Genomic DNA, 13,490 nt, shown 5'->3' with positions numbered 1-13,490 from the left:
AATAAAATTTAAATGCTTAACGTAATGTGTACAAAAAATTATCCTCTAGACAACTGCTCACTCACTAAGCCACAAAAATCAGATAATTTGATGTTTCTGAACATTTGTCTGTAACGACTTCTTTATTGTTGGGATGTTAAACCCTTCCTTTCAGAACGTTTTGTCAGATGTTTATCTTAAAAACTTCCTTTTAGTTTCCTTTTGTTACAGATTCTGTGGTTAAACTGTTCTTATACGAACTTCAATAAATACCACTTTTTTCTTATTTGCATCTCCAGGTATTTCTGTAATGAGAGTTTCCTTTCCTATTGTTGTAGTGGGCTTCATTTTGGAGATTATTTTGGAACACCACTTGATGCTAGGCTATTTTGTTCAAGCCTCCTTAGCTCTTTCCAACAACTGCAACCTGCATCCATTTGAAACTGCGTGCTGTACTCTAGCCTTGGTCTCCCTCTACAATTTTTACCCCCTCCATTATCTAACTGACTATTCCTTTATGCTTCATGATGTGCCTTATCAACCGATGCCTTCATTTAGTCAAATTATGTCATAAATTTCTTTTTTCCCAATTTGATTCCATATCTCCTCATTAGTTGCCTGATATATCAATCTAATCTCCATCATACTGCTGTAACCATGATTTTCAAGAGCCTCTGTTCCCTTTCTGTTTGAACTGGTTGTCATCAAGGTTCCACTGTCATATAATGCTATACTCCAGGAAAATATATTCTGGAAAGACTTGCTAAAACTTAAATTTATATTTGATGTTAGAAAACTTCTCTTTTTCGGAAATGCTTTTCTTGCCACTGTCAGCCTGTATTTTATATACACTCTACATCTACATCTACATGATTACTCTTCAGTTCACACTTAAATGTCTGGCAGAAAGTTCATCAAACCATAGTCAGGCTATTTCTCTACTGTTCCACTTTCGAATAGAATGCAGTAAAAAGCAATACTTAAATCTTTCCCTGCCAGCACTGATATCTCTTATTTTATTGCAATGATCCTTTCTCCCTATGTAGGTGGATGTCAACAAAATATTTTTTTTCATTTTGAGAGAAAGTTGGAGATTGATATTTCATGACAAGATCTCACTAGAACAAAGAATGCCTCTGTTTCAGACATTACCACACAGATTCACTTATTATATTAGTGACATTCTCTTTCCTATTTCGTGATAATAAAAAATGAGCTGCCATTCTTTGAACTTTTTTCATGTCCTGAGTCACTCCTACCTGGTAAGGATCCCATAGCACACAACAAAACCCTACCAGAGAACAAACATAGTATAGGTAGTCTCTTTAGTGGATTTGTTGCATCTTCTAGATGTTTTGTCAATAAAATGCAGTCTACAATCGCCTTCCCCAAGCATCAGCTGTGAGGCCATTCCATTTTAAGTTGTTTGTGATTGTTATCTCAATGAATTTAGTTGAACTGATAGCCTTTAAATTTAATCAAGCAATGGAAAATCCAGGATGGAATAATGACAGTATTATGAAAAGGATAGATTCAGAGGAGATGTCGAATCACAAGCAGACACAACAACAAGGCTGCTATACATTTAATCTTTCAGCCAAAAAACCATCTTCTGGAATAGAAAAGCACAACTCACACACACATGACCACTCTCTCTGGCAACTGACGCTAGACTGCAAGCAATCCGGCTTCATGGGACAAGCAATCCATGGGCAGGGATGTTAAGGAGGAGACTGGGGCCAGGGAGGGGGGAGGGATGGCAGGATAGGGATAATGGAGGGTGTAGTGCTGCTTGCGGGAGCATGCAGAGATGTGGCGGGGACAAGTTAGGGCTGCTAGGTGCAGTTGAGTGGTTCAGATTATGGTTTTGCTGCTTCACAGACTGTGCCATCTGGTTCTTTCCTGCCAACACCAGATTTTCTGAATTATGCCTACATCCCCATAACCCACCTGGCCTTAAATTTCACTATTCCTTGTCCTTCATTCACCTATCCCTTTCCCTGCTCCCATTCCAGCACTATGCAGCCCTCAGTTCCACCAACCCACACACTAGACTCTTTCCCCTCCTATACTTCTCTCTTTTTCTGCCCCCCACTCCCCCTCTACCCCCCCCCCCCCTTCCCCCCCCCTCCCCCCCCCCCCCCCCACACACACACACACACGCACATCTCTGCAGGCTCCCAACACCCTCCACTACCCTTACCTTGTAATCCCTACCATCCCTGCCCCCAGCCTTCTCTTCAACACCACTGCCGATGGATTGCTTCTTCCATCAGGTGCAGTGCCCTCAGTGACCAGGAAGAGTGGTCATATGTGTGTGAGTTCTGCTTGCATGAATGTGTGTGTGTTTTCTACTCCATAAGATGGCCTGTTGGCCAAAAGCTTAAACGTATAGCAGTCTTGTTATTGTGCCTTTCTAGAACTCAACATCTCATCTGTATGGTGTTTAGTAATCCATACCTTTCATAATAGTGTTGCAGCCTTTAGAGTTATCTGATACCTGAACATACACTTTGGATAGTACTTGGGATAGGTTACAAACCTGTCTTGTTCCCTTCTCAACTATTGCTTCCTTTTCATGCCCTTCAACTCTTAGAACTGCATTTTGGTTCAGATAACTCTGCACTCCTTGTTTTCCCTCCTTACTACCTTTAAGATTTCAGAGAGCATATTCCAGCCTTCCATATGCTTTCACCATTAGATAATGAGCATTTAATGACTTTCTTTCCTGCCTGTAGTCAAAGGATTTGTTATTATTATTATTCTTTCTTTTCTCAGACGTTATGTCTGGTCAAAAATGGAAAGTGACCCGGACCTTGATCAAGCGTGACTTCCTTTTAACTGTACGGTATATGTTATATTGCATTTAGGAACTTTCGGGTGATTGAACATGTATCAGTAATCATGGATTTCTATAGTTGTATATATAAGTTTGGATGTAGCTGTATTGCATTGATGTACTGGTGGATATTGTGTGGTATGACTCCCGTAGTTGATAGTACAATTGGTATAATGTCAACTTTATCCTGATGCCCATGTCCTTGACTTCCGCAGCCAGTTGGATGTATTTTTCAATTTTTTCTCCTGTTTTCTTTTGTATATTTGTTGTATTGGGTATGGATATTTCGATTAATTGTGTTAATTTCTTCTTTTTATTGGTGAGTATGATGTCAGGTTTGTTATGTGGTGTTGTTTTATCTGTTATAATGGTTCTGTTCCAGTATAATTTGTATTCATCATTCTCCAGTACATTTTGTGGTGCATACTTGTATGTGGGAACGTGTTGTTTTATTAGTTTATGTTGTAAGGCAAGCTGTTGATGTATTATTTTTGCTACATTGTCATGTCTTCTGGGGTATTCTGTATTTGCTAGTATTGTACATACCCTTGTGATGTGATCTACTGTTTCTATTTGTTGTTTGCAAAGTCTGCATTTATCTGTTGTGGTATTGGGATCTTTAATAATATGCTTGCTGTAATATCTGGTGTTTATTGTTTGATCCTGTATTGCAATCATGAATCCTTCCGTCTCACTGTATATATTGCCTTTTCTTAGCCATGTGTTGGAGGCGTCTTGATCGATGTGTGGCTGTGTTAGATGATACGGGAGCTTGCCATGTAGTGTTTTCTTTTTCCAATTTACTTTCTTCGTATCTGTTGATGTTATGTGATGTAGAGGGTTGTAGGAGTGGTTATGAAATAGTAGTGGTGTAGCCGGTGTATTTATATGAGTGATTGCTTTGTGTATTTTGCTAGTTTCTGCTCGTTCTAGAAAGAATTTTCTTAAATTGTCTACCTGTCCATAATGTAGGTTTTTCATGTCGATAAATCCCCTTCCTCCTTCCTTTCTGCTTAATGTGAATCTTTCTGTTGCTGAATGTGTGTGATGTATTCTATATTTGTGGCATTGTGATCGTGTAAGTGTATGGAGTGCTTCTAGGTCTGTGTTACTCCATTTCACTACTCCAAATGAGTAGGTCAATATTGGTATAGCGTAAGTATTTACAGCTTTTGTCTTGTTTCTTGCTGTCAATTCTGTTTTCAGTATTTTTGTTAGTCTTTGTCTATATTTTTCTTTTAGCTCTTCTTTAATATTTGTATTATCTATTCCTATTTTTTGTCTTTATCCTAGATATTTATAGGCATCTGTTTTTTCCATCGCTTCTATGCAGTCGCTGTGGTTATCCAATATGTAATCTCCTTGTTTAGTGTGTTTTCCCTTGTCTATGCTATTTTTCTTACATTTGTCTGTTCCAAAAGCCATATTTATATCATTGCTGAATACTTCTGTTATCTTTAGTAATGGTTGAGTTGTTGATTTGTTGCTGCCAGTAGTTTTAGATCATCAATGTATAGCAAATGTGTGATTTTGTGTTGGTATGTTCCAGTAATATTGTATCCATAATTTGTATTATTTAGCATGTTGGATAGTGGGTTCAGAGCAAGGCAGAACCAGAAAGGACTTAATGAGTCTCCTTGGTATATTCCACGTTTAATCTGTATTGGCTGTGATGTGATATTATTTGAATTTGTTTGTATATTAAGTGTGGTTTTCCAATATTTCATTACTATGTTTAGGAACTGTATCAATTTAGGATCTACTTTGTATATTTCCAATATTTGTAGTAACCATGAGTGGGGTACACTATCAAAAGCTTTTTCATAATCAATGTATGCGTAGTGTAGCGACCTTTGTTTAGTTTTAGCTTGATATGTCACCTCTGCATCTATTATCAGTTGCTCTTTACATCCTCGTGCTCCGTTGCAATAGCCTTTTTGTTCTTCATTTATAATTTTGTTCTGTGTTGTATGTGTCATTAATTTCTGTGTAATGACTGAAGTTAATATTTTGTATATTGTTGGTAGGCATGTTATGGGGCTATATTTAGCTGGGTTTGCTGTGTCTGCTTGATCTTTAGGTTTCAGATAAGTTATTTCATGTGTAAGTGTATCAGGGAATGTGTATGGGTCTGCAATGTAACTGTTAACTAATTTAGTTAGATGTGAATGTGTTGAGGTGAACTTCTTTAGCCAGAAATTTGGTATTTTATCTTTTCCAGGGGCTTTCCAATTTTGAGTAGAATTAATTGCTTGGGTGACTTCATGTTGCAAAATTATCACTTCAGGCATCCGCAGTATCATCTTGTATGTGTCCATTTCTGCTTGTATCCACCGTGCATGCCTGTTATTTTGTACCGGGTTTGACCATATGTTGCTCCAGAAGTGTTCCATGTCTGTTATGTTTGGTGGATTGTCTATTTTAATGTGTGTGTTATCTATTGTCTGGTAAAATTTCTTTTGGTTTGTGTTGAATGTTTGGTTCTGTTTCCTTCTATTTTCACTTTTTTTTTGTATTTTCTAAGTCGTTTGGCCAATGCTTGTAATCTCTGCTTCTTTTCATCTAATTGCTCTATATCGCTTCTTGTTGTGAGATTTTTACCTAACGTTTATCGTTTTTTTTTTTTTTTTTTTTTTTTTTTTCTGACATTTCATTTCTTATAAATTGTGTTAGCTGTCCAATGTCTTTTCTCAGTTTTTCTATTCTGATCTGTAGCCTGTGTTGCCATGCTGGTTTTGTGGGTTTCTTCTGTGTGTTGGTTGGTTCTGATCTCTGCCTAGTGTGTATATTTAGTGTAGTGAGTGCTCTTATATAAACCAGTAGTTGTAGCTCTTCCATTGTTGTATTTTCATTTATTTTGTTGTGTATGATTGTGTTGATAGTTGTTATTGTTGTTTCGACTTGTGGGTTATTTGGCGGTCTATGCAAGAATAGTCTAATGTCCGTATTTGTGTCTTTGTATTCTATATATGTCAGCTGACATTTCTCTTCTATATCTAACATGTGTGTCACATCGTGTTCTATTTGTGCTTGTTCTAGTGGCTGTCTTAAGATTTCGTTTTCCTCTGATTGTTTAATTGATGCGTGTTGTTCTTTGTTTGTTTGCAATGGGATGTTTGAGTCCATTTCTGTATTTTCTTCTTCTTCTGATTGCACATTATTTTGTTCCAGTATTTGTTGTACTTGTTGTTTGATGTTTTCTAATTCTGACTGGGGTATCCTGTTATTTTTTATTATTACACGGATCTGATCAGCTAGTCGTTGTTCTGTTAAAAATTTTAATTCTGGGTATCTGGTAATAAATGTTGTGTATACTTGTGATCTGTATCCAGTTGTGTTGGTTCCTAGGTTTGTTGCTTGGTAATAACAGAACATGAGGTGTCAATTAACTTCATCTGACCATCTCATCCTCTGTCTTTGTTTTCCTTCTAGGGTGGTTGCAGGAAGCATATCCTGCAAAACTCCTCTATTTGGATTTAAATCATTTTCCAGCTGGCTAGCAGTGTCGTTAGCATTGTGGGCGGACATAGGGATCAAACGTCGTCCCCGACCATGACGGCGCTTGTCCGAGGCTTCTTTAGTTCTGTCCTGAACCAACTAATCACACTAAAAGGGGGGTTAGCCCTATTAGTGGTTTGTTCTTTTCGTCAGCTTTTACGAATGGCAGAACATACCGGAGGCCTATTCTTTTCCCGGGCCTCCACGGGATTTATTATTATTATTATTATTATTATTATTGCAGCCTGTAAGATTTTCATTATTAACTTCATTGGCTGTCACTGGATCAAAAATAATCAGGGCATTTGTTGTAAAGAAATTGTCATGATGTTCAGAGCTGTCACTTAGCTACTGAACTTCAGTAATAGGCTTTTAACAGACACTTGCTGACAGATGGCTGTTATCTAACTCACTGATGATGTCACAGTCAAATAATGTCATAGCATCAAACTTCTATCCACGACATACACAGCAAATGAAAATTTCCGGAGTCGAATATCATATTTCATATAATGGTCATGTGTACAGCATGTCATAAACGTATTAGTTCTGGTGTTGCTTATAAGCTACATGAGGCACTCTTGAAAGAGGCAGATAAAATCTAACTCTTGCTTTATTACTAGTCTTCCTGATGAATAAGAAAAATGTTGTTTCATTTTACAGTTTGTTAAATTATCCACGTCACTGTCGAAATATGGCCATGACACGCGCACCTGATACCTTTGTGAAGCTTTGTCTGGTCAGCAGCACTGGTCAGGAGATGGCAAGGAGCAAGACATCTATTCGGCGAGGCCAGCCTAATCCATTGTTTAAAGAGACATTCATGTTCCAGGTTTGTCTTAACATCTAAGTATTGTTAGGAATGTATGCTATGAGTAATTTTTGCTATCTTAGCTGAAACTACTGATGACAGGTTGTAGAATACAACCTCATAATGGAATACAAATATTTCAAAGAACAACTTTATGATAGCAACTGCAGAACATGACATAAATGAAAAAGTCTGAAATAGTACTATGTTAGTGAAAAAAGATGTGTGAAGTAGAGCATATATTAACATTCATCAAAATAATAATACAGAATCACAATTTGATTCGATTTGTGAAAACAGTTTTGGTAATTTCATTGAAAAATTTGATCATACTATGAATGGATGTTACATTATATTGTTACTAACTACTTCATCGCTTGGAAACTAACAAAAATAACAATACATGAATCTCTGGATATTATTACTTAATTACAAGGAAACATAACTTACTAAAGCACCGTGCTTCTAAGGAAAAAATTGGAATAGCTTTCATAAATATCTGTGGCTATTACATACCAAATATGCAGTGTGGAAAAAAAAAGCATAAATTATTTTAAAGAATGAAAGTAATAATTTAATGACAAAAACACATCCAAGAAAGATGGGTCAAGAAATGCGTACACTCTAAGGTCTGAACACTTGTTCAAATGAGCACAGTCATTGTGTTGGCACTCAATACACAGAGTGAACAAAGTGTTTTGATGTTGTTCTGTGTCACAGAAGGTGCCAATTGTTCTGAGTATTAGGTAGTCTACAGTTAGTAGTGTGATTCAGGTTGTATTGTGCTGTCAGGTTTTGTGGGCATGAGAAACATCAACAAATACCAATGCACTCATACAAAAAGAAGAAATTATAATTTTGTGTTTTCTTCCAAAATCTACAAAGCATAAGAAACAAAAGTTTAGACCTATAAATACTCTTAGAAAATCACTCATAAATTGTAGATCTGCTTTGTGTAGCTCAGCATCGTCTCAAAGATTATAAAGTTGTCAATATTTCCCTTCAAGGCACCACTGCATTAATCATTTTTGCAAAACTGACAAGAATGGGAATGGCTGGCTGTTTCTTGCCAGAACAGTGCAGACTGTAATCTGTTACTTAAAACTGAATGTTTTAAGTAAAAAAATATTTTGAACATGTGTCAGCAGGGATTATATTCATGAATTTACTTAAATGCTTCCTTTGACTGCCTAGTGGTAGCATATCAATATTCATTACAAAACTAGACAACTCTACATCTCAAATTGCCCTAATATTTTGTTATGTGGTGACCTTAATTTAGTTGTTTTAAAAGAGTCCTCAGCTTGTGAAAAACTAGTGAATGTGTTAAAATGTTAAAATATGAAAAACATGGATCACAGACTGTCAAGAAAACAGCTACTAGTTCCTATCCTATTGACAGCTTTCTTGTCGAAACCAACATTACACTATATTGTTAATGATATATCCAGACACGACTGTTTGATACTGAATATAGAGCTGTGCCATAAACAGATAACAATACAGAAACATATTAACATGTATACAAGCAATCATCAGTGGACAAAAACAACTTTGTGGCAACTTTCATACATTTGCTTCAACTTTCATACATTTGCTTCATAAAGATTACTGGAGGAGAAGTGGGAGTTGTTTATAGTGCTTGTGATGTTGACAGTGAGGTAGCTGAATTAATGAGTACTCTGCAGCAGCCTGCTGTTATGATACAGCATTTTCAGTCAGGTTTACAGCTATGCAATACTGATTGAAAAAAATTAAGTAAGTAGAATTCTCCTGTTTAAGAATACGAATATCTTGCAAAACTGAAAAGCAATTGCTTTTATACAGCAGAACTACGGACAATAATCTATTTATTCATCTACATAATCTTCATGAAACCGAGAAACTGCACAACTGGCAGTTTATAATCAACTCTAAGAATAAATCTAAAGCCAGGTAGGAAGTTATCAATGAGATGGTTGAGAAGAAAAACAAGGCACACTCAATAGCATTCATAAAAATGAGGTTAGTGTTATCTCTGACCCTAAAGAAATATATGAGCTATTCAAGAATGACTTGATAAACACTGGCAACAAATTTTCTCCTCAAATTGGTGCTCCAGTGCCCTCTTTCTGTTCAGACCTAAAGATATTTCCCAAAAGATTGTTTCTTTATCCATTCACACCACACAAAATCTGTGATCATATAAAACAGAAACCAAACTGACATACATTTTGATGGCATATCTGATTATCTTCTCAAATAAATCTGCCACCATGTGTCTTATAGATATAATTAACTGTTCCTTGCTGTAGAACAGATTCCCTAAACTTTTCAAGGCACCAAAAGTAGCTCCTCTCTTTAGGAAAGAAGAAAGCAATAATGTTAATGGCACCTCTCTAAATTCTATGGCTATGACTGACACCTCCACAGTGCCATGGTAAGCACAAGAGCTTTGTGTATTGCAACCTTGTGTTGAACACTCATGTGATGCTATGCTTTGGCAGCTATCAGCCCCTGGCCTGCCAACAATACTCATATCCTCACCTCGTTTTTCAATATAGTGACGAAAAATTTACTGATCGTGTCCACGGTGCCCCTTCAGTTGCGTCCATTTACAGATTAGAGCTGACTTACATGCTTGCCCTCGATGACAGCTGTACTCCACCAACAGTTCAGCTCTCCCCGCCCACCACTGATGCCACAGATGCTGGAAGTGGTGCTACAGATGCCGGCAGTGGTGCCACCCCTGACACCAACAGTGCTGCTCTTGACACTGCCCCCATCAACACTGCTGATCCACTGGCTGAAGCCTGGGCCCAGACACACCCACCTCGCTTCTCTTCACCTTTCTTCCTACTCCAACTTCTCCGCACACAGAGTCAGACATCAAGGACACAGCACATGACACTTCATGTCTGCCACCAATGGAGTCACAGACACCACTCCTCCAGCAGCCCCACAACCCCCTTTCTAACTGTAAATATAGTCTCCAACACCCTGGAGTCAACACCGTTCCTCACTGCTGCACCAGCATCTCATTGGCATATGGCAGCAACAACAACAGTAGTGCTCAACAGTCCCTGTGCCCTCTGGCTCATGCTGCTTCACACATGCCAGCCACACTGTGCATAGACATCTGTGACCCACCTGCCTGAGTGCCCACCCCCACATCCTGCATTCAGTGAGACTGTGTCACATCATAGCATCTCATGCAGTCCAAAAACCTCTCCATACCCACTGCTCTATCACACAGCACCTTTTTTTCTGAGTTGCAGCTGCAGCCACATCATAACTCACAAGGTGCACTTTCAGCAGTGTGGTCCAGCATGCAATCCTGCATTGAATGTCCTGAACCACTGCCCACCACCACACACAGCAAACTGCCTAGCTCATCTTCCACCACACCCTGTCCATCTAGGTGCTGCATGTGATCTTACACTCCCATACGTCACCAGTAGATTTTCACTCTCTTCATAATAATTGATTCATTTCATAAGCTTCAAGAGAAGTGACATGTACAAATAACATTTTTACTTATCTTCATTTTCTCGTTGTTGGCTGCAGTTTTAGGGATAGATTCTTAAGGCTGAAATTTTTGACTTTGTAGGTTCCAGGTGACATGATAACTAAGGAAGTAAGCCTGCTGCGTATTTTCTGTTTCTATGAGTTTTTTTATTTTATTCCATTTTTTTATGCCACATGTCTTTACAATCTCCACTTTAAAACAGAAATTTACACTGTTATTGTCAAATATAAAAAACACATCCAATCACATCAAAGGCATGCCCACTACTAACTCATTCTGCAGTACTAACAATATTCCAAAGATTCTACAAAATATAAAAGTTTACAAACTTTCTTGACAAAAGGAGAATCTTCACCAAATTGTACCATTATTTTGTTAATGAATACAGAAATAAATTTAATAATTAGCATTAGAGTAATTTCAAATGTTTCCAAAAGGAAAGTAGTTTTAACTGTACATACAGAGTTAATACATATTGACTGTAATAAAGTAATTTCTTTTTGTACATTCAAGTCAGAAATGTAGTACATCATAAACAAAATCATATGAAATTCATTTAGTTTAACAGCTGAGACAATATTAATCTGTTTAAAAGGCAGATAGTATTTTTAGTATTGGTAACTTCTGTTAAAGAAAGGTAATGTTAGAGGAGGGTGTCCCATTACAATATCCCCCAGACAAAATTTGGAGACAATGTGTCTACAATATATTGTAACAGACTATAAGGTTTGCCAAGTGGTTTACAAAATGATGCCAAAAGATAGATATTTAGGATTTATGTCAGGTGCGACTAAAAAGTGTTCACATATGAAACACTAATAATCAGAGCTAAATGCAATGAAAAAAATGAACTAACAAGGTGATGCACACAGATTTACTAAGATACTATTCCTATTTTTTACAGTACAAATTATGAACATTGTCCCATTTCAAAATTGCAAAAGGATCTACTCATTTAGTCTCATAACATACATGTATCAAATTCTAAAGCACAGATCTGTTACAGAACATAATTATATAGCATATCATAGATTTTCAGTCACTCAATAGGTAAGACAAAACTTTAGAAGCCACATCATCTTACATACTTCATTCATGACAAACAAAAAACACAATTCTATAGTCTTATAAACCTACAAACATAGTGTATATTTTCCTCTAGACTAGGTATTATTATGTATCCATGTTCATAGGTCTTGTCCTATGTACTAAATGTTAACAGTATTAGACATTTTACATACTTGCTTTGCTTACTAGTTGCTCTTCTTATCTTTACATGTGCAATGGACATTTCCATAAAATTCTTTCTATACTGTATCTTGTCTCTAAATTGTTTAAATATGCCACAAATTGGGCTACCTGTATCAATCAAACAGTTCTCTTCTCACTGATCATCGTATTCTTAATGTAAGGACACCCAAAATCTGAGTCATCATCTCTGTTGTTAGCAATTCATGTAAAACATCACTTTCTATTTTGTCAAAAGCTACATCCACACTGTTTTTATAGGGTTTTATCAACTTTACTCTTATCATAGCATTACTTTGTTTACTCATGTTGACACGTAAAGATTGAACACACTGAATGGATTCCATCATTTATTACAGAAGAAACACAAAATTTATTACTGTAAAAATTACGTTTCCTAGTTAGATCTTCTTTCACTTCATTCCACTAATTCGGATACCAATTTTGACTAACCACAACTAACTTATTCCAGAATGCACATTTATCTTTGTTATTATCAATCTGGTCCCAAACAAACTTCAAAAAGTTTTCACCTTTATTCACTTGGCTTACAGATAACTCACCTTTATTGTTTGTATCATCACTCTGCTTGACGTTAAGGAAAAACTGCTTTGACTGGACTGGTATTCCGTAACTCTCACTTACAACAACACATACATTACTTACCTTACCTGTATTCACAAATAACTGTGAAACTTCATTACTCTTAAACTCCACAAACAACTGATACTGAACATCATCATCATCCTCATCATCATCATCATCATCATCATTGTAATATTCTTCCAAAAGCACTTCATCAACATCATTAACAGGTCTCATCTTCATCATAGTCACACACTTCATCTACATCATTTGCAATAATCTATCAGTCTCAGACTTACCAACCTCACTTATTTCACAGCTCTCATTCACATCTATATCAAAAATACCACCTAATTCAGTTCCAATAAAGTCAACACCTAATTTATGTACATCAATAACACTGTTTTCTGACCAAGAGAAGAAATGATTATTACACACTACATCAAAATTTTCATTACTCTCACATTCTGGTTTGTGATTAGCACTTACAACACTATTATTAAACATAGTTTCCCTAAACTTTTGATCAAAACATCAATGAGAAATCTGATATTCCTTCTGTTCAACTTTAGATACCTGTGCCACATTATTAAGACTATTATTATTGTCTAATTGCAAGTGTAAATTGGTGGTCCTGTGCTTGTTGCATTTCCTCGCCCCAAAACTGTGGACCTTCACTGAGGCAGACTGCTGTTTCCCATGTAGTTACCTCTATGATTGTTTCTTCTATTAAATCACCCATGGTTATCCCCATTATTCCTATTTTGCTGACGTTCAAAATTTCTGTCCTTATTGCTGTTTTGACCCTGATAGAAGTTACCGTTATCTCTGTTTCTGTAGTTATTACCATTGTGATCTCTGTCATTTCAATTATTATGGTACATGCTTCTTTCTAGTGCCCTATCCGGGCTGTCAACATATCGTAAAAAAATTTCAAGGCCATCATCAGGTCTGTGTACTAAATCCCACTGCAACCTTTCTGGTAATCTCCTTTTTTGGTGCATCAATCAATGTCAAATGGT

The 13,490-nt window shown here is 36.7% G+C and overlaps 1 protein-coding gene across 1 annotated transcript in view; it reads left to right on the top strand.

Annotated features, from left to right (window-relative positions):
* LOC124729666 (synaptotagmin-14) overlaps positions 1-13,490 on the top strand; it is a 609,333-nt gene that overhangs the window by 585,127 nt on the left and 10,716 nt on the right. The window contains exon 10 of the mRNA XM_047248497.1: positions 6,980-7,148. Within this exon, the coding sequence (XP_047104453.1) occupies positions 6,980-7,148 (169 nt within the window). The remainder of the gene's footprint in view (positions 1-6,979; positions 7,149-13,490) is intronic.

Source organism: Schistocerca piceifrons, chromosome 1 (genome assembly GCF_021461385.2).
Source record: "Schistocerca piceifrons isolate TAMUIC-IGC-003096 chromosome 1, iqSchPice1.1, whole genome shotgun sequence".
Taxonomy (NCBI): domain Eukaryota; kingdom Metazoa; phylum Arthropoda; class Insecta; order Orthoptera; family Acrididae; genus Schistocerca; species Schistocerca piceifrons.
This window is presented reverse-complemented; position numbering and strand designations above follow the sequence as displayed.